Source organism: Syzygium oleosum, unplaced genomic scaffold, assembly GCF_021117445.2.
Source record: "Syzygium oleosum isolate NSW1041296 unplaced genomic scaffold, Sole_v2.1 Sole_v2.01, whole genome shotgun sequence".
In the NCBI taxonomy this organism is placed as follows: domain Eukaryota; kingdom Viridiplantae; phylum Streptophyta; class Magnoliopsida; order Myrtales; family Myrtaceae; genus Syzygium; species Syzygium oleosum.
The window spans coordinates 25263665-25288221 of record NW_026607485.1 but is presented as its reverse complement, the minus strand read 5'-3'; the positions used below and the strand labels follow the sequence as shown (position 1 = coordinate 25288221).

At 43.5% G+C, this 24557-nt stretch overlaps 2 protein-coding genes, 1 long non-coding RNA gene and 1 pseudogene across 4 annotated transcripts; 3 read left to right on the top strand and 1 right to left on the bottom strand.

Moving 5' to 3' along the window:
• The first annotated feature begins 1411 nt into the window (after nucleotides 1-1411).
• LOC115666938 (probable glutamyl endopeptidase, chloroplastic) lies at nucleotides 1412-7890 on the top strand (annotated as a pseudogene).
• Nucleotides 7891-10221: 2331 nt separating this feature from the next.
• LOC115667180 (uncharacterized) lies at nucleotides 10222-10985 on the top strand. Its single transcript, XM_030588793.2, has one exon. It carries the CDS (start codon nucleotides 10309-10311, stop codon nucleotides 10945-10947), a length of 639 nt encoding a protein of 212 aa, XP_030444653.2. The 5' UTR covers nucleotides 10222-10308; the 3' UTR covers nucleotides 10948-10985.
• Nucleotides 10986-13525: 2540 nt separating this feature from the next.
• LOC130134819 (uncharacterized) lies at nucleotides 13526-14207 on the bottom strand. Its single transcript, XR_008814314.1, has 2 exons — nucleotides 13762-14207; nucleotides 13526-13651 (listed from the first exon to the last, which is right to left on the bottom strand). It is a non-coding gene; the product is annotated as an uncharacterized LOC130134819 (long non-coding RNA).
• Nucleotides 14208-15880: 1673 nt separating this feature from the next.
• On the top strand, nucleotides 15881-22872 carry LOC115666936 (probable glutamyl endopeptidase, chloroplastic). 2 transcript variants are annotated; one of them, XM_056302522.1, is made up of 11 exons: nucleotides 15881-16147; nucleotides 16876-17860; nucleotides 18519-18647; nucleotides 18865-19164; nucleotides 19263-19721; nucleotides 19847-19912; nucleotides 20652-20712; nucleotides 20800-20949; nucleotides 21074-21211; nucleotides 21494-21807; nucleotides 22312-22872. In XM_056302522.1, the coding sequence occupies exons 1-10, from the start codon at nucleotides 16018-16020 to the stop codon at nucleotides 21797-21799; spliced, it is 2724 nt and encodes a 907-aa protein (XP_056158497.1). In that variant the 5' UTR covers nucleotides 15881-16017; the 3' UTR covers nucleotides 21800-21807; nucleotides 22312-22872. The 2 variants fall into 2 exon arrangements, 1 of the variants encoding a protein (XP_056158497.1); XR_008814313.1 differs by having other exon boundaries at nucleotides 15924-16147; nucleotides 21494-21852.
• The last annotated feature ends 1685 nt before the right edge of the window (nucleotides 22873-24557 follow it).

Sequence of the window (24557 nt, the reverse complement as noted above, 5' to 3'; positions counted from 1 at the left end):
CAGGTCACCCCATGCCTTGACGACGCGCCTTATTTCCGACCACCACCACGAATCGCGGCTCACGTCACGGCTCCACCTCGCGGCCGGGGATTGCCGTCTCAGCCCCAAACAGCGAACCTCAAACCGAAACCACGCGATTCACGCACCTAAACCCAGTCAGACCATGTTCATCGGATTTCGTTGCTACCAGGATGCTCCGTGGGAATTTGCTCCTAGAATCGAGCCCGAGCACACGGTCTTAGCTGCACCACGCTGATACTAGCGGCCTCCGTCGCCGTGGAAGCAACTAAGGCCTTCATTGCCATTCGCCAATAGTCAATACAGCTGTCGGAGGGCTCATCGTCCCCGCCCGGTTTTTGAATCGCCGCCAAAATTTAAGCCCCGGGGCTCATTTTTGGGCCGCCCGTGTCGCACTAGCCAAAATTTAATTGAGTTTAGGTCGGGCCACTTCAAGCCTTTATTCGAGACGGAGTTCGGTTCAGATCACTGTTTTGAAAAAAAAAACCACCGCTCCTGCTTCGGCCCTTTATTTGAAATTTACTCGAGGCAAGCGGGCGCGCGCGCGCTGCGGCCCGGGTAGAATCCACTTTGATTCCACAAAGTGTTTGGTTGGGCTTTGCCAAGGAGCTTTGAGCCTCCAAAGCCCTTTGGGGGAATTATTTTGTGTTTAGCAAATCATTTTTGGAGTTCTTTGGCCAAATGCTGGCCTTCTCAATTTGAAAGCCCAAGGTGGTCCGGACCGATCACTGGGCTTTCAAGCATTCCACGAATGCTACTGTTTACCTTTTTTTTTTTTTTTTTTTTTGGGTTGAATCATTCTTCACCAGGCATGGCGAGGGTGGCCGCGAGGAGAGCGGCCGGCGAGGTCGCGGGGTCGAGCGACCGCCGGCGGCCGCCGGGCGACGCCGATCCCAGGCGGCCGTCGCAGGTCGCGCGACCCGAGCGACGGCCGCTGAGGTCGCGCGACCCAGGCGGCCGTCGCTGGGTCGTGCGACCCCGCCGAGGGTCGCCTGCCTCGGGCGGCCGCCGGCGGCGCAGATCTGGCTCGTCGGCGGTAGCCCGAGGTCGGGCGACGCCGCGAGCAGTCTGCCGGCGCGGCGGCCGTAGGCCCTCGCGGCGGCTTGCTCCGGCGACGGTGGGTTTGTTTTTTTTTTAATAAATAAAATAATTCTCAAAGTCCATTTGCAAAAAAAAATTCACCAAACACTATATTTTGGCCAAAGTAGCTTTAAAAAATATTTTTACCAAACACCATTTACATTTGCGTAAGGGCTTTCACTCAAACATATTTGCATTCCCCAAAGAAGATTTTCAAAGTTGAACCAAACGCCCAAATGCAACCCTATCGTTTTCCATCGAAGAAGACGATGGACGTGGGCTATTTTAAATAGCCCATCGTTCCATTGAAACGATGCCTACTTCGTTTTCATCGCCTCTTCCCTCTCCCTCTCTCTCCTCCTCGAGACCCTGCAGGTTCTCGCCGCTCCGTGCGCCTTGGCCCACCTGAGAACTCGGCCGGCCGCGCGCCCCCCGTCCGCGACGATCATGTCCTCCTCGAGGCTCCGCGGCTTCGTCACCGCCGGCTCCGCCGAGAGGAGCGGCGGCGATGGCGGCGATGGCGCCGCTCCTGATGCCGCCGCAATCGGTCCCGGTCTCGGCTATTACGAGGACGAAGGTAGCTGATGTGGTCCGGAATTGAATTCTCGTCCGTTTTGCTTTTTGTTTTTTACCATGTCCGAGTGGGGTTGTGTCGTCTGGTGGTCGATTATTCTCGGAGTAGGCACACAATGAGAGTGAATTGCATGTGGACTATATATAGTCTGATAGCCGTTAACGCCGGAGATTTCAGGAGTTGAAAAATTGCGATCTATGCGGAAGGGAATTAGCCAAGACGGGAAGAGAGTAGAGGCGTTCGGCAATTATCCGTTTCGAAACGGGAGGTTTCATAGGGAAAAAAGCTTAATTTCAAGTGAAAGGTGGTTTCCCTAGACATCATCGAAGTGGCAAGAACGAACTCTGTTCGAGTACAAATCCAATTTGAGAGCTTCTTTTGTCTTCCCCTTTCCCGCGAAATATTATTACATTACGAGTAGGTCACTTCAATCGAAAAAGTGTTGCCTGGCAATATGTTAAGCTTGGTTGTTTGCATTCGTCAATAAGAAGTACTTAGAAGTACAACTCTCTGTCATGGGGGGGAACCATGCTTGCTTCAACCCTCTGATTTTCTGTTGGCAGACTGAACCTTGAAATTAATTCTTTACATTTCAGGCCTATTGTTTTCAACATTCTGAATACACAACTTTCCCCAGCATGCACTCGAACGGTCTTGGATTTAATTTTTTGGGGCTATTGTTGCTGTACAATACCCAGTAGCAGAATACTCATCATGAATTACATAATGCAGGTTCGGCACTGGGTGGTGCATATCGTCTTCCTCCGCCAGAAATTAGAGATATAGTCGACGCTCCACCACGTCCCGCATTGTCATTCTCCCCACAAAGGGATAAAATTCTGTTTTTAAAGCGGAGAGCTTTACCACCTTTAGCTGAGCTTGCAAGACCAGAAGAGAAGCTGGCTGGCATCCGTATCGATGGAAAGTGCAGCACCAGGAGTCGGATATCATTTTACACTGGTATGGGGATCCATCAGTTGTTGCCTGATGGTAAATTAGGGCCAGAAAAAGAAGTGCATGGGTTTCCTGATGGTGCAAAGATCAACTTTAACACCTGGTCAAATGATGGTAGACATTTGTCCTTCTGCATTCGATTCGATGAGGAGGACAATAGCAGTAGTAAGCTTCAGCTTTGGGTTGCTGATGTGGAAACAGGGAAAGCCAGACCATTGTTTGAGTCACCCGAGATATGCCTAAATGCAGTTTTTGGCAATTTTGTTTGGGTAGATTACTCCACACTAGTAGTTTGCACAATACCCTTGGGCCGTGGAGAACCGCCGAAAAAACCTGTGGTTCCTTGTTGTCCAAAAATCCAGTCAAATGAGCAGAAGAATGTAATTCAGGTTGAAACATTTCAAGACCTGCTGAAGGATGATTTTGACAAAGATTTGTTTGATTACTACGCCAGGTCTCAACTTCTTTTGGTTACTTTGGATGGGAAAGCTAAGGAAATTGGTCCACCAGCTGTATATACCTCAATTGACCCCTCTCCAGATGGGAAGTACCTTTTAATAACCTCAATTCATAGGCCATACTCTTTTGTTGTACCTTATGGAAGGTTTCCCAAGAAAGTAGATTTATGGACTGCGGACGGACAATTTGTCAGAGAACTTTGTGATTTGGCCCTTGCAGAGGACATCCCAATTGCATTCAATAGTGTGCGCAAAGGGATGCGCTCAATCAATTGGAGAGCTGATAAACCTTCTACCCTATACTGGTAATTGTCTGAAAATGTTTGGTGTTTCGTTTCTGCTCCTTTTCTGTTTACTTTTTGTGTCAGTTTGATAATAAAAGAATTCACACCTTCCTTTTGGTGGCCATTTTCATTCTATTTTGTGAAGAAATGTAAAGGCACATAAAATTGCATTAGGCATTCACTATTAGCGCTCGCATGGGGATGGTGAAAATGAGTGATGAGACTGCCAAGTTCCTGCATGCTGTGTAGATAATACATGCCTTCTTTGCAGCTTTCCTTTCAGGAAGTCTGCTTCTCATGCTTACGCTTCTGATGATTCGTAGTTCTGCAAAGAAGGGTAGATAATGGGGATCCGAGTAAATATCAAGCAGTGACATATTAGGATAGTTCTTGGTCTGTGCTTTTCTTTCTTAAATGTCCATGGTTCATTTCAGGGCCAAGAACTTTCCACATTCTCTCACTTAAGGAGCACTTGTTACAGACTTATTTGGATAAGATGTGTCAAGTTGATTAGCAACACTTCTGCGTAATTTTCTAAATTTCCCTTCTTCTGAATATTCTATCATTTGGTTTATCATAATGACAATGTCAGATAATGTGACGTTTGACAGAATTAGTTGATGCATTATTACTGGTTTATACGTACGTAGCTTCTTTTTAATTGATTTAAGGCATATAGGGTGGAGACACAAGATGGGGGGTGATGCGAAAGTCGAAGTTTCTCCACGAGATATAATTTACACACAACCAGCTGAACCACTTGAAGGTGAACAACCAGAGATCTTACACAAAGTGGATCTTCGATATGGGTATGAATTGTTTTTCCCTGAGATTGAAGTACTATTAGCAATAACTTCTTCCTGTCGGTTCAAGAGATTCGGCATGCCTCTTCCCTAACTTGTATTATATGTAGTTAGTTCGAAGTGTTTAATTCATGAATTATGGCTACTTGATTTGCCAATCACTAAAAAATGTGCCTTCTGTTGCAAAGATTGTAATATCAAGTTTTAATTTATTTCGGTTCAGAGGAGTTTCGTGGTGTGATGATTCGTTAGCTCTGGTTTGCGAGTCTTGGTACAAGACACGGAGGACAAGAACCTGGGTTATTTCTCCTGGATCCAAGGACAGAAATCCTCGTATACTATTTGATAGGTCATCTGAAGATGCATACTCAGATCCTGGTTCTCCAATGCTTCGAATAACGCCGGCTGGGACCCATGTCATTACAAAAGTGAATAAGGAAAACGGTGAAGGCACTTATGTCCTATTGAATGGGAGGGGTGCAACACCAGAAGGGAACATCCCCTTCCTTGATTTGTTTGAAATGTAAGTTTCTGTAAGTCCATACTCTCCATTCTCCAGCAAGTTTTTTTCCTTTTAAGCTCTCAAGCATTGGCATTGTTTTCTAACTCTTGTTTGTTCAGAAACACGGGCAGCAAGGAACGAATATGGCAGAGTGACAAAGAAAAGTATTTCGAGACTGTTGTTGCTTTAATGTCCGATCAAAATGATGGGGACATTAGTCTTGATCAATTGAAGATCTTAACTTCAAAAGAGTCAAAAACTGAAAATACACAGTACTATATTATGAGCTGGCCAGATAAGAAAGCATGTCAAATTACAAATTTTCCTCATCCCTATCCTCAATTGGCCTCTCTCCAGAAAGAGATGATACGATATCAGAGGAAGGATGGGGTTCAGCTTACAGCAACACTTTATCTGCCACCAAACTATGATCTATCAAAAGAGGGTCCTCTTCCCTGTCTATTCTGGTCATATCCTGGAGAATTTAAAAGCAAAGATGCTGCTGGACAAGTCCGTGGTTCTCCTAATGAATTTGCTGGGATAGGTCCGACGTCACCTCTTCTTTGTCTGGCTAGAAGGCATGGATTTCCATTGTCACTTTCCTTCTTTCGCATTCCTTTTTCAGTTTCTTGGCATCTGTATTGACTGGTATATTCAAATTTAGGGACTGGTAAATAATTCTTATAGGTTTTATCTCTTCTAGGTTTGCTATCTTATCAGGACCGACAATTCCGATCATTGGTGAGGGTGAAGAAGAGGCAAATGATAGGTAAAGCAATCTGTTTCTGTGTGGATAAAGTTAATCTTCATTTTCGAGATTTTCCTCTGTGCGATAAGCTGACAAAAGCTGTTCTTGGCAAAATTATATAGGTCTTTAGAGACAGTATTAGAGACGTTTTGCTAAAATCTGATGGTTCTGCAGTTCTTATCTTTAAATATGATTTGCTTAGAATTAAGTTATTCATCTATGGATGCATAACTGTTAAATTCTTCTAGTGAATGCTTCTCGCTAGTCTGTGTCCTCCTTCACGGCAAATGTTTACTTGCGGTACTTTTCTCTGTAGCCTTTTTGGGTACTTTTATCCCCCACTCCTTGTACTCTTGGTTCTGATTTTCATGTAGTGTATACTTTGGCACTAAAATCTAATAAAAAAGTCAACCTCGAGAAGTTGTGTAAGAATAAGTTGCTACCCTGTAGCTCTTTTGGCTCACGCCTTTGCTTTTGAGTGAAAATGAATCCGTAAATTGTGAACATTGTGCTTTCAAATGTGAAATGGTTGATTTTAGTATAGTTTTATCTGTACATTTGACATTAGTCGAGTAAAAGTTCCAAAAAGGGTTAGGACAAACTTCCAAACACTCTATCCAATAGAAGCCATGTGCTTAAACTGAAAGTCAAAAGCCATAGCCACCCCAAATAGGCTCCTGGACTTGACCAAAAAAACTGTGCTATTAATAGTTTTAGATTTTTTATGTTTATATATGTTTTGGCTTAATTCCTTGGTTAGGTATGTGGAGCAATTGGTTGCAAGTGCAGAGGCCGCTGTGGAGGAAGTCATCCGTCGCGGAGTAAGCTACTCTTCTCTTATCAATCTACACAATTCTTGTAAATGAGATTATTTCAACAGGTTTCATTTATATCATTTGCTGATTAAGGTTGCTCATCCAAACAAAATTGCTGTTGGAGGGCACTCATATGGAGCATTTATGACTGCAAACCTCCTTGCACATGCCCCTCAGTTATTCTGTTGTGGGATAGCTCGCTCTGGAGCTTACAACAGGACACTCACACCTTTTTGTTTTCAGGTAGGCCAGCGGTTGAATTCTTAAAGTATTTCTTGTCTTGCTTGACCTTGTGTCTTCTGAAGTTGCTTTTTCTTACTTCTGTTTGAGCCCTGACAATTGGTACCGTGCCTCTTTGTTTCTATAGAATGAGGTCAGGACTTTGTGGCAGGCTCCTAAAACATATGTGGAGATGAGTCCTTTCATGTCGGCTCATAGAATAAAGAAACCAATCTTGCTTATCCACGGAGAAGAAGATGATAATTCAGGAACACTACCCATGCAGGTATACATACATACGTACATACGTACACACACATACGTACGTACATACTTTATATACATTATATATATGTTTCCAAGTCTAGTTTCAGGTTTATTTAAGGAAAAGGATACTGATTTTATATATGATACTCTTGGGTGGTGTCTTTGTATTTTCTTACCCTCTTATACTCTCTCAATACTGGTTTATTTCAGCACCGATTGATTTTTCTGATTACAAATGTAAAATCACTAACCTGCTCGCCACTTTGATTTACATTTGTGTTTGTTGCAGTCGGACCGCTTTTTCAATGCTTTAAAGGGTCATGGTGCTCTTTGTCGCCTTGTAGTTCTTCCCTTTGAGAGCCATGGCTATGCTGCTCGTGAGAGTGTCATGCATGTCCTGTGGGAAACTGATAGGTGGTTACAGAAGTACTGTGCATCAAATGCTTCTGATGTAACTGCAGATCTCAATTCTTGTAAAGATGATGAAAGCAAAGGAGTGGTGGGTTCAGAAGCCAAAGTAGTTGCCGCTAGTGGTGGTGGTAACCTAGAGTTGGCTGATTCTTATCAGGATCAGTTAAAATGCATTCCAAGATGATCACTGTGGTACTTACTACATGCTTCCATGGAAATATTCCAGCATCATTCTACGTTAGGGTCATATCATTGTGTATAGCATGTATGAAGTACTGCCACTTTTACTGAGGTTATCATGAAAGGAACGATTAATACCTAATTAATCTATTCTAGCATTATGTGCTTCGACTTTGCTAGAAATACCTCTGTTGTTTGTTGCTGAGGGTTTGTGCATATTAAATGATCGCAGAAGCACTATTTTAGATTTCACCATTTCTTTGTGTTCTTTCCCCACTTGCCACAGATATGTCAATGGCCCCTTAATTTGTTTTCCCTATTTTTTGAACTGAGTAGTTTTGGAACCTTTAGAGAGATTCACTTTGAAATCTACAGTGTGCGTCTTTCTGAGCTTCATTTCATGTATAGACAAATTCAATCATTTCGATTTTCTGAATTAACATCCCAAAGTGAATTAGCAACTCATGGATGGGACAGCTCGTACGTATTTATCTTCTGTATTGTTGTAACTTGCAGAGGAATGGAAGATGCACATAGAAGAAACTTGGATTGGCAGCTGTCTGTAAATGGTTCCTGAGCGGATCAGACTCTTTCCTGAAGAGCAATGCCTACCTGATGATAGAAATGACTGCTTTGAGGATATTTGACTGGCGACGTTGCACTCAGAGGCCTCCCTGATTCATTTGATTTTGCTGCGGGTTGTCAATTGGTGGAGGATCGATTGAGGTTGTGCCTTCATCAGATGTCCTGCATGAAATGTTGTCTAAACCGCAATGGAGCGGCACTTGCAAAATTCAGAGTTCTCCATTGCAGTTGAACGCGCCATGGTTTGATTGCATGGCTTCATCTTTCCGTCAAATTATCATGCCAGACCAATGAGTTTTGTTTGTCGCTCACTCAGATAAAATTATACATGGTAATAGTGAAATGCTGGATCTCGAACTCAATAAAGTACTGCCGCGCAGGGAAACATATGTCATGGAAAACTTGGGTATCGGTTTTTCTTCTCTTGCTTTAGGATGGTTCTGTTCTGACTCTGCTTTACTTTTGCTATTAAAGTTTACCGTGTTGTGCTATGTGGATTACTTGTTGCGACGTCACTATGTTTGAGTTCTTTACATGCACGCGAAATTGCATTCCTGATCACTGGTTGCAAGCACTCCAAATTGCTGCTAGTCATGTTTAGCGAGTATGCTATGGGGGTGTACTTTATGTATCGTCTAGATTTACCAATCAAAAATACGTTGGTAGTTAATATATGACACGGGTACTTCAGGTAGAAATGCTGCCTTCCTTAGTCATGACAGACTTTTCCTATCTTGAATTTATGAATGTTTATTCGGAGTAAGAAAAGGCGGAAAATCCCCTATTATTATTGCCTTTTGAAAATCCGCTTAGGTGTTTCATGGTGCTTTACTGCTTATGATGTATGTCGAGTGTTGAATTGGAGATTTTGCAGGGCTTAGTTGGTTGGCCGTTGGCGTTCCATGCAAATTGTTTGGATCGAGTCTACCCGTAAAGGCCGGAGGTACGAAGTCGACTGACTCCTAGAGCTTGCATGTTGTTTCACGGATCTCTACGCTGAGGATTATCCGAAAAAAAAAACTAGAAAAGAAAAATACATTCTAAGCAAGCATTTACATACGGACTAAGCATTTAAGAGGCGAAACTTGAAATCGAAACCGAGGATCGGTTGCTTATCGAAGCACCAAATTCCAGTCCATTTCACCAACTTGACTAGCCCCTTTTTGAGCGATGAACGATGAAAAGTCTTCCTAGTCCTAGACGAAAAACCAAGCTTTCATTTTCACTTGGACGAGCATGACGAGGCTAATAGCCCGTCTTTATACTCACGCCACTTGTGTACGGGAAAAAACCTGATAGAAGCATAGAAAATAGAGCAAGGTGGAACTTGGTATTATTATTGTTATTATTATTATTATATTTTAGATTAAACCAGCCACTCAGTCCGAGTAGAAGTCAGAGCTGCCCATCTCTGACTAACCAGGCTCGAGACTGACCAGATGGAGCGACGATTTTCCAGCATCTTGCGTTCATTTCACATGTGACTTCCAATTCACAAGTAAATGATCTTTTCCATCTTTAACGAGGGAATGCAAAGCAACTCTTTCGGGTCTTATGCCATGCACTCAACCTAAAAGCACACAATTGAATAATGAAAAATACTGAAGAGCGCAAGGCCACCACCTACTTTCCCACCAGATTAATTGAACCGGAGCCAAGTCAAGTCCCGCAAAACGGACGAAAGAGACAAGGCGAAAGCCGACAAGAGAAGATCCCCAGCTCCAACAGCCCGCCCTCCTGGAATCCACGCCCGCCAAAGACCCACCCAACACCAGGCAAATACTACCTGAGCCAAATACTTTGTCACTTTGAAAAATGGGTTGGCCCCCCCCTCTTCCTTAGGTCAAGAATAGCTCAACCAGCCACTTTGTCACTTTGATTTCATGATCAGGGAAATCTTTTCTTCTTCTTTTTTGTGTAAATTTCACTTATATGTGCTAGATAAATTGCGAATCTTGCATTTCGACACATGAAAGATAGGTGCTGGCGAACCGAGTCCGATCAATCGACGAGACTTCACAGCTTTCAGTGCCCTGTTCGTTAAGCACAATAAAAGTCTTGCGAGCACTCGCCGACAGATCTTTCGACCGTTCGCTCACATTCTCCTGCGCTGATCGCACGTTCAATTCGTCGATTGATTTCAACGTGCATAACGTCACTCTTTGAAAAAATAACACCCGTCGTATTGTTATTATTATCATTTTTATTATCGTTGTTGCTGTTATTATGATCATTAGTACAATTACTAGTACTATTATTTGATAAACAAACTGAAAATTGAAGTCAAACAAAAAATCAGACTTTCCAAACTCCCCACCTATAATTTCCCTCGCACGCACGACACTCAACTCAAAACACTCTCTCTCTCTCTCTCTCTCTCTTCTCGTCTCTTCTCTTCTCTCTCCCTAACATGGCAGTCTGCCTCTGCTCCGCCAAGCTCATCGCCGCCTTCTTCCTCCTCTCCGCCATCCCCTTCGCCTACCTCATCTCCCTCGAGCTCTCCCCGCCCACCACCCACGTCCTCCACTACCACAGCTCCGGCTTCCTCCGGGAGTGCGCCAAGTGGGACGCCCCCGGCCGCCGGTTCCTCGTCTCCTTCCTCGAGGGCGGCGTCGGCCAGGTCCTCGTCCCTGACGACCGCTCCCCCGCCGTGCTCGAGGAGGCCACGGTGGTCAAGGACGCCGACCTCGCCGGGAACGCCTCCCTCGGCCTCGCCGTCGACGGGGCGCGGGGGCGGCTGCTCGTCGCCGTCGCCGACGTGATCGGGAACCGGTACTCCGCCGTGGCGGCCTACGATTTGTCGACGTGGAAGAGGGCGTTCCTCACGCAGCTCAGCGGCCCAAGTAAGCGGGAGAGAGAGAGAGAGAGAGAGAGATTATTGAGTGAATTGAATCATTTTTTTGACGCTGACATTGACATTTCCTTTTTTTTCTTCTTTTTTGCTGTTGCGTGGTACGTCGTCTGCATTTACTATATTGGTTTAATAGATATTATAATCTCCAAGAAAAGTACGCATAGATTTATTTTTCCGTGTTATGGAAAGAGGTAGTTTGGTGGAGAAAAATATGTGAAAATTAGCCTATGAAAAAAAAAAAGAAAAATGCAGGTTTGGTTAGATGCATTATATGCCCTTTAATTTCAAGAAAAAATATTCCGGGCGTTCTCTCATTTATTCAAATTCCTATAATATTTAATCTGAGTGTTTTCGCGGTATTATTTTAGCTAGGTTGCTTTGAGAAAGAAGTTTTATAGGGTGCACATGTAGTGTAAAATAATTTTTTTTTTTTTTTAGTATGGTTTGTCCGGGCAAAAGGACTCAATATTGCCAATGGAATCAGTGATCTTGAAAACTGCCTTATTTTATTTATTTACATTACAAGATCTTAAATTTTCGTTATCCGGAGTATAAATGATACGGGGGCTTTTTTCGACACTGATTTCTGGATAATGAATTTTCGAATTATATTGATTGTTGCAAAAGAGTAATTTTTGTGGCATTTATTTCAATTGTCGTAGGGCCTTTGTAAATGTGTACTGCGGTGATACTTTTTGGTATGCCCCGGCAAAAAAATTGGTTTAAACCGGTAGATAATTTTCTTGAAAAACCGATCTTGCGAATATTTTTTTAACTTTATATTCATGATCTATTTTGGGAAAAAATATTGTCATCTGAGGTTTTTTTCCTACCGTGACCTGACTGAGGTGGAATCCCGAAGGTGGTTAGCGGATTCTATATCACGTCTTTCAAAAGTCATAAATTCGAGTCATGTCGTGAACATCTCTAATTAGATTGTATCTTAGACGTCCACCGGCAACCTACTGAGGATCCGGTGATGGGGACCCTTGCTATAAAGTTTTCAGAGATAATTATGCCGGTCCAATCTCTCCGTCCTTTCACTGATTTAACGAAATGAAAGTTTGAGATTTTTGTATTTGGATTTGTTTTCTAGACAAGCTGGTCCTTGTGCATCATCATTCATTGGTGGGTCAAATCAATGGGTCGGGGTATGGTGGTTGATCTTTTCCTTTGAGGCTGCATTGGGAAAGTTGGAGTGAAAAATTGGACTACTTAGACTTGTAAACTATTTATCAGAATATAGGCAACAATGAAATTTTTTATATTTTCAATGAATGCAACACCTAAGTATTTGCCCTCCTTAATGGGGCAACGTTTCCATCACCACACGGTACATCAAGCACCGAAATCTTGGTGACATTAAAAACACTTCGCAAATCTTTAGTAGCATGAAAATTTGGGATTTTGAGGGTCGGAGCCAGATCCATACCCGGCCCGCACCCAAATCCGACCTGGTCTGTTTCTCGTTGTTGGTCTTTTTTTTTTTTTTTTTTGGTGGAATCTACTGTTTTGCCATTCAGTTCATCACATGTGGTGTCATGAATTGGATTTTAGTCTTGGGCCAAACTAGAAGGTAAGGTTTGGTCACTTGCTATTAGTAGTTGGTTCCTCCATAAGTACTTGATCTTGAGCTGACATCAACAACGGTTGGAATTAGGCCACTTACGCTACGCTTTGGCCGTGTAGATCCTACATTCATCGAATCACCAAAGATGGCGTTCCTATGTGTAATGTCGATCCCATCATACAATTTTTAGATTATGCATTGTCTTGGAACAATATTTTCCTTGTTACGGGAGCCAATTTAGTTGTGCATCAGTAATACAAAGTGCTGCTATTCATGTTTAGCTGGTAGTGCTATGGGGTGAATATGTAAGTATCGTACATTTACCAATCAAGAATATGGTAGAAGTTTTTGTACGGTACGTGTACTTACAGGTTGAAATGCTATCTTCCATAGTCATGCCCAACTTTTTTCTGTCTAGAATTTATGTAGGTTTAAAAAGCATTAAGATCATTTAGAGAAAACGGTGGGAGCAAGAAAAGGTAGAAGGTACCCCACTATTCCCTTTCGAAAATCCGGTTAGGCGTTCCGTGGTGCTTTATTGCTTTTGAAGTATGTTGAATATTCAATTTTCTAGCTCAGCACCTGGACGTCACATGCGAATCGTACCGATTGCGTGTCGTGTTCTCGAGTCATCCATAAATAAGAAAAAAACCTACATTGAGCGGTTGATTTAATAGCGAAAAAGAAGATAATTTCGAAACTTAATAAAAGGCAAGGATACTTAAATTCAAGATTTGATGGGAAGGCCTAAACTGGCTTTTTTCATTCGTTGCGCACCGATTTTCTTTTCTATTACCATCAAGTGGTATTTCGATCTAAATTTTGCATATAATAAGTAAGCATGACCGAAACATTCAAGGGACTCTAAATTGGTATGGCCTTGTAAAGGTATGGTGAAATTTGGAATCAAAACAGAGAGTCGGGTGCTCATCGAAGCACAAAATTGCAGTCCATTTCGAGCTTTACTATAGTTACTTCTCCTAGTCCTAGACGCCAACGAGGTTTCAATTTCACTTCACGAGCATGACGATGGTAATGAAGAAATCTTAGTACTTTGCTTTATTTTTATTATTATTATTATGACAATTGTTACAATTACTATTACTATCATTTGATAAACTAACTGAAAGTTTCCAAACTCCCACCACCTATTATTCCCCTCGCGCCCGACACTCAACTCAAAACTCAGAACGCCTCTCTCTGTCTCTCTCTCTCATGGCAGCATCTCTCTGGGCGGCTTCCACGACCACAAAAGGCGGCCGTTCTCGGCGTGGTGCGGCTCAAATCGTGTCCTAACCTCAATTGCGATGGCAAGTTCCTCGTGGCGTCCTGGCAGCGACAAGAGCTAGATCTCAGGAACATTTCCTAGATGGGAGTATAAACTAGGGAGTATAATAAGTAGGCGAAGACCTGCTCGTGGACACGGTCATCAAGCTTACGTAGCAGTTGCATAGTGAATCGGTCAGGTGCTTGTGTGGATGTTGGAAAACTTGAGCTCGAGGAAGAGGCTCTAATCCGGCGCTTTGATGGACCCCAGATTCATTCAATGCATCGATATCGATAGATATCGATCGATCTCTCTCCAAATCCCGACATCGATGCTTTGCTGGAGAATTCTTCCTTTCGGGTTCGAATTTCTCGTGCGGAGCCCGGTGCTTGGGAAGATCGGATCGACTTTGACAGGAGGCAAACGATGGCGCAGCTAGTGGGAGGATGGACGGGGACAAAGCTCGGCATATGGATCGGCTCGGTAGAGACGTGGTTTATAGCGGCTCTATGGATGTGGAAGGATGCTGATCGTTTTTCATGTGATAGTTGGACGAAAGCTTTTTTGATTAAGAACTTAGTTACTGGAAGTTAGCTTGGCCGTTACGAGCGAGCATGAAGAATCCCACTCACTAGTGTAGTTTTGAAGGCTCGAAAAATGTCGGCCCCGAGATGGTCCGATCCTCCCTCGTGAGCAGCGCGAAACCAAACTTTGTGTTCGGTCTAGCCCCAGCAGGCACACCACGGTGGTGCCGTAAAAGCGGGAAAACTCAGGCTCCCGTCCGTCGGGCAAGGCGCCGTGGGTGCTTCCTCGAAGCCATGGCCGCTCTCTTTTCCCACTCGCGACATGGCCGCCGTGGAAGCAAGGCAGCTCATTTCCGCCGGTCACCCCATGCCTTGACGAAGCGCCTTATTTCCGACCACCACCACGAATCGCGGCTCACGTCACGGCTCCACCACGCGGCCGCGGATTGCCATCTCAGCCCCAAACAGCGAACCTCAAACCGAAACCACGCGATTCACGCACCTAAACCCAGTCAGACCATGTTCATCGGATTTCGTTGCTACCAGGATGCTCCGTGGGAATTTGCTCCTAGAATCGAGCCCGAGCACACGGTCTTAGCTGCACCACGCTGAGACTAGCGGCCTCCGTCGCCGTGGAAGCAACTAAGGCCTTCATTGCCATTCGCCAATAGTCAATACAGCTGTCGGAGGGCTCATCGTCCCCGCCCGGTTTTTGAATCGCCGCCAAAATTTAAGCCCCGGGGCTCATTTTTGGGCCGCCCGTGTCGCACTAGCCAAAATTTAATTGAGTTTAGGTCGGGCCACTTCAAGCCTTTATTCGAGACAGAGTTCGGTGCAGATCACTCTTTTGAAAAAAAAACCCACCGCTCCTGCTTCGGCCCTTTATTTGAAATTTACTCGAGGCAAGCGGGCGCGCGCGCGCTGCGGCCCGGGTAGAATCCACTTTGATTCCACAAAGTGTTTGGTTGGGCTTTGCCAAGGAGCTTTGAGCCTCCAAAGCCCTTTGGGGGAATTATTTTGTGTTTGGCAAATCGTTTTGGAGTTCTTTGGCCAAATCTTTGGCCTTCAAGTGGTGAAAGCCCGTTAGTCCGGACAGGCCACAGGCTTCAGCCTTCCAGCAATGCTCTTGTTTACCTTTTTTTTTTTTTGGGTTGAATCGTTCTTCACCACATGGGCGAGGGCGGCCGTGAGGGTGGCCGCGAGGAGAGCGGCCGGCGAGGTTGCCTGGGGTCGGGTGACGCCCGGGCCGGCGCCGCCGGCGGCAGCCCCCGGGGCCGTCGCTTCGCGCGACCCAGGCGACGGCCGCCACTGGTCGCGCGACCCAGCGGCCGTCGCTGGGTCGTGCGACCCCGCCGAGGGTCGCCCGGCCTCGGGCGACCGCCGGCGGGCGGCAGATCTCGGCTCGTCGGCGTAGCCGAGGTCGAGCGACCGCCGGCGAGCTGATCTGCCGGCGGCGGCGGCGTAGGCCCTCGCCGGCGGCTGCTCTCGCTGACGGTGGGTTTGTTTTTTTAATAAATAAAATAATTCTCAAAGTCCATTTGCAAAAAAAATTCACCAAACACTATATTTTGGTCAAAGTAGCTTTACAAAATATTTTTACCAAGCACCATTTACATTTGCCCAATGGGCTTTCACTCAAAGGTATTTGCATTCCCCCAAGTAGCATTTTCAAAGTTGAACCAAACGGGCCCAAATGCAACCCTATCGTTTTCCATCGAAGAAGACGATGGACGTGGGCTATTTTAAATAGCCCATCGTTCCATTGAAACGATGCCTACTTCGTTTTCATCGCCTCTTCCCTCTCCCTCTCTCTCCTCCTCGAGACCCTGCAGGTTCTCGCCGCTCCGTGCGCCTTGGCCCACCTGAGAACTCGGCCGGCCGCGCGCCCCCTGTCCGCGACGATCATGTCCTCCTCGAGGCTCCGCGGCTTCGTCACCGCCGGCTCCGCCGAGAGGAGCGGCGGCGATGGCGGCGATGGCGCCGCTCCTGATGCCGCCGCAATCGGTCCCGGTCTCGGCTATTACGAAGACGAAGGTAGCTGATGTGGTCCGGAATTGAATTCTCGTCCGTTTTGCTTTTTGTTTTTTACCATGTCCGAGTGGGTTGTGTCGTCTGGTGGTCGATTATTCTCGGAGTAGGCACACAATGAGAGTGAATTGCATGTGGACTATATATAGTCTGATAGCCGTTAACGCCGGAGATTTCAGGAGTTGATAAATTGCGATCTATGCGGAGGGGAATTAGCCAAGACGGGAAGAGAGTAGAGGCGTTCGGCAATTATCCGTTTCGAAACGGGAGGTTTCATAGGGAAAAAAGCTTAATTTCAAGTGAAAGGTGGTTTCCCTAGACATCATCGAAGTGGCAAGAACGAACTCTGTTTGAGTACAAATCCAATATGAGAGCTTCTTTTGTCTTCCCCTTTCCTGCGAAATATTATTACATTACGAGTAGGTCACTTCAATTGGAAAAGTGTTGCCTGGCAATATGTTAAGCTTGGTTGTTTGCATTCGTCAATAAGAAGTACTTAGAAGTACAACTCTCTGTCATAGGGGGGAACCATGCTTGCTTCAACCCTCTGATTTTCTGTTGGCAGACTGAACCTTGAAATTAATTCTTTACATTTCAGGCCTATTGTTTTCAACATTCTGAATACACAACTTTCCCCAGCATGCACTCGAACGGTCTTGGATTTAATTTTTTGGGGCTATTGTTGCTATACAATACCCAGTAGCAGAATACTCATCATGAATTACGTAATGCAGGTTCGGCACTGGGTGGTGCATATCGTCTTCCTCCGCCAGAAATTAGAGATATAGTCGACGCTCCACCACTTCCCGCATTGTCATTCTCCCCACAAAGGGATAAAATTCTGTTTTTAAAGCGGAGAGCTTTACCACCTATAGCTGAGCTTGCAAGACCAGAAGAGAAGCTGGCTGGCATCCGTATCGATGGAAAGTGCAGCACCAGGAGTCGGATATCATTTTACACTGGTATGGGGATCCATCAGTTGTTGCCTGATGGTAAATTAGGGCCAGAAAAAGAAGTGCATGGGTTTCCTGATGGTGCAAAGATCAACTTTGACACCTGGTCAAATGATGGTAGACATTTGTCCTTCTGCATTCGATTCGATGAGGAGGACAATAGCAGTAGTAAGCTTCAGCTTTGGGTTGCTGATGTGGAAACAGGGAAAGCCAGACCATTGTTTGAGTCACCCGAGATATGCCTAAATGCAGTTTTTGGCAATTTTGTTTGGGTAGATTACTCCACACTAGTAGTTTGCACAATACCCTTGGGCCGTGGAGAACCGCCGAAAAAACCTGTGGTTCCTTGTTGTCCAAAAATCCAGTCAAATGAGCAGAAGAATGTAATTCAGGTTGAAACATTTCAAGACCTGCTGAAGGATGATTTTGACAAAGATTTGTTTGATTACTACGCCAGGTCTCAACTTCTTTTGGTTACTTTGGATGGGAAAGCTAAGGAAATTGGTCCACCAGCTGTATATACCTCAATTGACCCCTCTCCAGATGGGAAGTACCTTTTAATAACCTCAATTCATAGGCCATACTCTTTTGTTGTACCTTATGGAAGGTTTCCCAAGAAAGTAGATTTATGGACTGCGGACGGACAATTTGTCAGAGAACTTTGTGATTTGGCCCTTGCAGAGGACATCCCAATTGCATTCAATAGTGTGCGCAAAGGGATGCGCTCAATCAATTGGAGAGCTGATAAACCTTCTACCCTATACTGGTAATTGTCTGAAAATGTTTGGTGTTTCGTTTCTGCTCCTTTTCTGTTTACTTTTTGTGTCAGTTTGATAATAAAAGAATTCACACCTTCCTTTTGGTGGCCATTTTCATTCTATTTTGTGAAGAAATGTAAAGGCACATAAAATTGCATTAGGCATTCACTATTAGCGCTCGCATGGGGATGGTGAAAATGAGTGATGAGACTGCCAAGTTCCTGCATGCTGTGTAGATAATACATGCCTTCTTTGCAGCTTTCCTTTCAGGAAGTCTGCTTCTCATGCTTACGCTTCTGATGATTCGTAGTTCTGCAAAGAAGGGTAGATAATGGGGATCCGAGTAAATATCAAGCAGTGACATATTAGGATAGTTCTTGGTCTGTGCTTTTCTTTCTTAAATGTCCATGGTTCATTTCAGGGCCAAGAACTTTCCACATTCTTTCACTTAAGGAGCACTTGTTACAGACTTATTTGGATAAGATGTGTCAAGTTGATTAGCAACACTTCTGCGTAATTTTCTAAATTTCCCTTCTTCTGAATATTCTATCATTTGGTTTATCATAATGACAATGTCAGATAATGTGACGTTTGACAGAATTAGTTGATGCATTATTACTGGTTTATACGTACGTAGCTTCTTTTTAATTGATTTAAGGCATATAGGGTGGAGACACAAGATGGGGGTGATGCGAAAGTCGAAGTTTCTCCACGAGATATAATTTACACACAACCAGCTGAACCACTTGAAGGTGAACAACCAGAGATCTTACACAAAGTGGATCTTCGATATGGGTATGAATTGTTTTTCCCTGAGATTGAAGTACTATTAGCAATAACTTCTTCCTGTCGGTTCAAGAGATTTGGCATGCCTCTTCCCTAACTTGTATTATATGTAGTTAGTTCGAAGTGTTTAATTCATGAATTATGGCTACTTGATTTGCCAATCACTAAAAAATGTGCCTTCTGTTGCAAAGATTGTAATATCAAGTTTTAATTTATTTCGGTTCAGAGGAGTTTCGTGGTGTGATGATTCATTGGCTCTGGTTTACGAGTCTTGGTACAAGACACGGAGGACAAGAACCTGGGTTATTTCTCCTGGATCCAAGGACACGAATCCTCGTATACTATTTGATAGGTCATCTGAAGATGCATACTCAGATCCTGGTTCTCCAATGCTTCGAATAACGCCGGCTGGGACCCATGTCATTACAAAAGTGAATAAGGAAAACGGTGAAGGCACTTATGTCCTATTGAATGGGAGGGGTGCAACACCAGAAGGGAACATCCCCTTCCTTGATTTGTTTGAAATGTAAGTTTCTGTAAGTCCATACTCTCCATTCTCCAGCAAGTTTTTTTCCTTTTAAGCTCTCAAGCATTGGCATTGTTTTCTAACTCTTGTTTGTTCAGAAACACGGGCAGCAAGGAACGAATATGGCAGAGTGACAAAGAAAAGTATTTCGAGACTGTTGTTGCTTTAATGTCCCATCTAAATGATGGGGACATTAGTCTTGATCAATTGAAGATCTTAACTTCGAAAGAGTCAAAAACTGAGAATAGACAGTACTGTGTTATAAGCTGGCCAGATAAGAAAGCATGTCAAATTACAAACTTCCCTCATCCCTATCCTCAATTGGCCTCTCTCCAGAAAGAGATGATACGGTACCAGAGGAAGGATGGGGTTCAACTTACAGCAACACTTTATCTGCCACCAAACTATGATCTATCAAAAGAGGGTCCTCTTCCCTGTCTGGTCTGGGCATATCCTGGAGAATTTAAAAGCAAAGATGCTGCTGGACAAGTCCGTGGTTCTCCTAATGAATTTGCTGCGATATATCCGACGTCACCTCTTCTTTGTCTGGCTAGAAGGCATGGATTTCCATTGTCACTTTCCTTCTTTCGCATTCCTTTTTCAGTTTCTTGGCATCTGTATTGACTGGTATATTCAAATTTAGGGACTGGTAAATAATTCTTATAGGTTTTATCTCTTCTAGGTTTGCTATCTTATCAGGACCGACAATTCCGATCATTGGTGAGGGTGAAGAAGAGGCAAATGATAGGTAAAGCAATCTGTTTCTGTGTGGATAAAGTTAATCTTCATTTTTGAGATTTTCCTCTGTGCGATAAGCTGACAAAAGCCGTTCTTGGCAAAATTATATAGGTTTTTAGAGACAGTATTAGAGACGTTTTGCTAAAATCTGATGGTTCTGCAGTTCTTATCTTTAAATATGATTTGCTTAGAATTAAGTTATTCATCTATGGATGCATAACTGTTAAATTCTTCTAGTGAATGCTTCTCACTAGTCTGTGTCCTCCTTCACGGCAAATGTTTACTTGCGGTACTTTTCTCTGTAGCCTTTTTGGGTACTTTTATCCCCCACTCCTTGTACTCTTGGTTCTGATTTTCATGTAGTGTATACTTTGGCACTAAAATCTAATAAAAAAGTCAACCTCGAGAAGTTGTGTAAGAATAAGTTGCTACCCTGTAGCTCTTTTGGCTCACGCCTTTGCTTTTGAGTGAAAATGAATCCGTAAATTGTGAACATTGTGCTTTCAAATGTGAAATGGTTGATTTTAGTATAGTTTTATCTGTACATTTGACATTAGTCGAGTAAAAGTTCCAAAAAGGGTTAGGACAAACTTCCAAACACTCTATCCAATAGAAGCCATGTGCTTAAACTGAAAGTCAAAAGCCATAGCCACCCCAAATAGGCTCCTGGACTTGACCAAAAAAACTGTGCTATTAATAGTTTTAGATTTTTTATGTTTATATATGTTTTGGCTTAATTCCTTGGTTAGGTATGTGGAGCAATTGGTTGCAAGTGCAGAGGCCGCTGTGGAGGAAGTCATCCGTCGCGGAGTAAGCTACTCTTCTCTTATCAATCTACACAATTCTTGTAAATGAGATTATTTCAACAGGTTTCATTTATATCATTTGCTGATTAAGGTTGCTCATCCAAACAAAATTGCTGTTGGAGGGCACTCATATGGAGCATTTATGACTGCAAACCTCCTTGCACATGCCCCTCAGTTATTCTGTTGTGGGATAGCTCGCTCTGGAGCTTACAACAGGACACTCACACCTTTTTGTTTTCAGGTAGGCCAGCGGTTGAATTCTTAAAGTATTTCTTGTCTTGCTTGACCTTGTGTCTTCTGAAGTTGCTTTTTCTTACTTCTGTTTGAGCCCTGACAATTGGTACCGTGCCTCTTTGTTTCTATAGAATGAGGTCAGGACTTTGTGGGAGGCTACTGATACATATGTGGAGATGAGTCCTTTCATGTCGGCTCATAGAATAAAGAAACCAATCTTGCTTATCCACGGAGAAGAAGATGATAATTCAGGAACACTACCCATGCAGGTATACATACATACGTACATGCGTACACACACATACGTGCGTACGTACGTACATACATACTTTATATAAATTATATATATGTTTCCAAGTCTAGTTTCAGGTTTATTTAAGGAAAAGGATACTGATTTTATATATGATACTCTTGGGTGGTGTCTTTGTATTTTCTTACCCTCTTATACTCTCTCAATACTGGTTTATTTCAGCACCGATTGATTTTTCTGATTACAAATGTAAAATCACTAACCTGCTCGCCACTTTGATTTACATTTGTGTTTGTTGCAGTCGGACCGCTTTTTCAATGCTTTAAAGGGTCATGGTGCTCTTTGTCGCCTTGTAGTTCTTCCCTTTGAGAGCCATGGCTATGCTGCTCGTGAGAGTGTCATGCATGTCCTGTGGGAAACTGATAGGTGGTTACAGAAGTACTGTGCATCAAATGCTTCTGATGTAACTGCAGATCTCAATTCTTGTAAAGATGATGAAAGCAAAGGAGTGGTGGGTTCAGAAGCCAAAGTAGTTGCCGCTAGTGGTGGTGGTAACCTAGAGTTGGCTGATTCTTATCAGGATCAGTTAAAATGCATTCCAAGATGATCACTGTGGTACTTACTACACGCTTCCATGGAAATATTCCAGCATCATTCTACGTTAGGGTCATATCATTGTGTATAGCATGTATGAAGTACTGCCACTTTTACTGAGGTTATCATGAAAGGAACGATTAATACCTAATTAATCTATTCTAGCATTATGTGCTTCGACTTTGCTAGAAATACCTCTGTTGTCTGTTGCTGAGGGTTTGTGCATATTAAATGATCGCAGAAGCACTATTTTAGATTTCACCATTTCTTTGTGTTCTTTCCCCACTTGCCACAGATATGTCAATGGCCCCTTAATTTGTTTTCCCTATTTTTTGAACTGAGTAGTTTTGGAACCTTTAGAGAGATTCACTTTGAAATCTACAGTGTGCGCCTTTCTGAGCTTCATTTCATGTATAGACAAATTCAATCATTTCGATTTTCTGAATTAACATCCCAAAGTGAATTAGCAACTCATGGATGGGACAGCTCGTACGTATTTATCTTCTGTATTGTTGTAACTTGCAGAGGAATGGAAGATGCACATAGAAGAAACTTGGATTGGCAGCTGTCTGTAAATGGTTCCTGAGCGGATCCGACTCTTTCCTGAAGAGCAATGCCTACCTGATGATAGAAATGACTGCTTTTGAGGATATTTGACTGGCGACGTTGCACTCAGAGGCCTCCCTGATTCATTTGATTTTGCTGCGGGTTGTCAATTGATGGAGGATCGATTGAGGTTGTGCCTTCATCAGATGTCCTGCATGAAATGTTGTCTAAACCGCAATGGAGCGGCACTTGCAAAATGCAGAGTTCTCCATTGCAGTTGAACGCGCCATGGTTTGATTGCATGGCTTCATCTTTCAGTCAAATTATCATGCCAGACCAATGAGTTTTGTTTGTCGCTCACTCAGATAAAATTATACATGGTAATAGTGAAATGCTCGATCTCGAACTCAATAAAGTACTGCCGCGCAGGGAAACATATGTCATGGAAAACTTGGGTATCGGTTTTTCTTCTCTTGCTTTAGGATGGTTCTGTTCTGGCTCTGCTTTACTTTTGCTATTAAAGTTTACCGTGTTGTGCTATGTGGATTACTTGTTGTGACGTCACTATGTTTAAGTTCTTTACATGCACGCGAAATTACATTCCTGATCACTGGTTGCAAGCACTCCAAATTGCTGCTAGTCATGTTTAGCGAGTATGCTATGGGGGTGTACTTTATGTATCGTCTAGATTTACCAATCAAAAATACGTTGGTAGTTAATATATGACACGGGTACTTCAGGTAGAAATGCTGCCTTCCTTAGTCATGACAGACTTTTCCTATCTTGAATTTATGAATGTTTATTCGGAGTAAGAAAAGGCGGAAAATCCCCTATTATTATTGCCTTTTGAAAATCCGCTTAGGTGTTTCATGGTGCTTTACTGCTTATGATGTATGTCGAGTGTTGAATTGGAGATTTTGCAGGGCTTAGTTGGTTGGCCGTTGGCATTTCATGCAAATTGTTTGGATCGAGTCTACCCGTAAAGGCCGGAGGTACGAAGTCGACTGACTCCTAGAGCTTGCATGTTGTTTCACGGACCTCTACGCTGAGGATTATCCGGAAAAAAAAACTAGAAAAGAAAAATACATTCTAAGCAAGCATTTACATACGGACTAAGCATTTAAGAGGCGAAACTTGAAATCGAAACCGAGGATCGGGTGCTTATCGAAGCACCAAATTCCAGTCCATTTCACCAACTTGACTAACCCCTTTTTGAGCGATGAACGATGAAAAGTCTTCCTAGTCCTAGACGAAAAACCAAGCTTTCATTTTCACTTGACGAGCATGACGAGGCTAATAGCCCGTCTTTATACTCACGCCACTTGTGTACGGGAAAAATCCTGATAGAAGCATAGAAAATAGAGCAAGGTGGATCTTGGTATTATTATTATTATTATTATTATTATATTTTAGATTAAACCAGCCACTCAGTCCGAGTAGAAGTCAGAGCTGCCCATCTCTGACTAACCAGGCTCGAGACTGACCAGATGGAGCGACGATTTTCCAGCATCTTACGTTCATTTCAGATGTGACTTCCAATTCACAAGTAAATGATCTTTTCCATCTTTAACGAGGGAATGCAAAGCAACTCTTTCGAGTCTTATGCCATGCACTCAACCTAAAAGCACACAATTGAATAATGAAATATACTGAAGAGCGCAAGGCCACAAATGATTAAACATGGCATAATCTACTTTCCCAGCAGATTAATTGAACCGGAGCCAAGTCAAGTCCCGCAAAATGGACGAAAGAGACAAGGCGAAAGCCGACAAGAGAAGATCCCCAGCTCCAACAGCCCGCCCTCTTGGAATCCACGCCCGCCAAAGACCCACCCAACACCAGGCAAATACTACCTGAGCCAAATACTTTGTCACTTTGAAAAATGGGTTGGCCCCCCCCTCTTCCTTAGGTCAAGAATAGCTCAACCAGCCACTTTGTCACTTTGATTTCATGATCAGGGAAATCTTTTCTTCTTCTTTTTTGTGTAAATTTCACTTATATGTGCTAGATAAATTGCGAATCTTGCAATTCGACACATGAAAGATAGGTGCTGGCGAACCGATTCCGATCAATCGACGAGACTTCACAGCTTTCAGTGCTCTGTTCGTTAAGCACAATAAATGTCTTGCGAGCACTCGCCGACAGATCTTTCGACCGTTCGCTCACATTCTCCTAGTTTGATCGCATGTCCATTTCGTCGATTGATTTCAACGTGCATAACGTCA

Excerpts from the sequence above, each read along its gene's own strand:
- LOC115667180 (XM_030588793.2), top strand. The coding sequence starts at position 10,309 with ATGGCAGTCTGCCTCTGCTCCGCCAAGCTCATCGCCGCCTTCTTCCTC.
- LOC115666936 (XM_056302522.1), top strand. The coding sequence starts at position 16,018 with ATGTCCTCCTCGAGGCTCCGCGGCTTCGTCACCGCCGGCTCCGCCGAG. Across the intron at positions 19,913-20,651 it reads GAAGAAGAGGCAAATGATAG|GTATGTGGAGCAATTGGTTG; the intron begins GTAAAGCAATCT and ends TTCCTTGGTTAG. Across the intron at positions 21,212-21,493 it reads CAGGAACACTACCCATGCAG|TCGGACCGCTTTTTCAATGC; the intron begins GTATACATACAT and ends TGTTTGTTGCAG.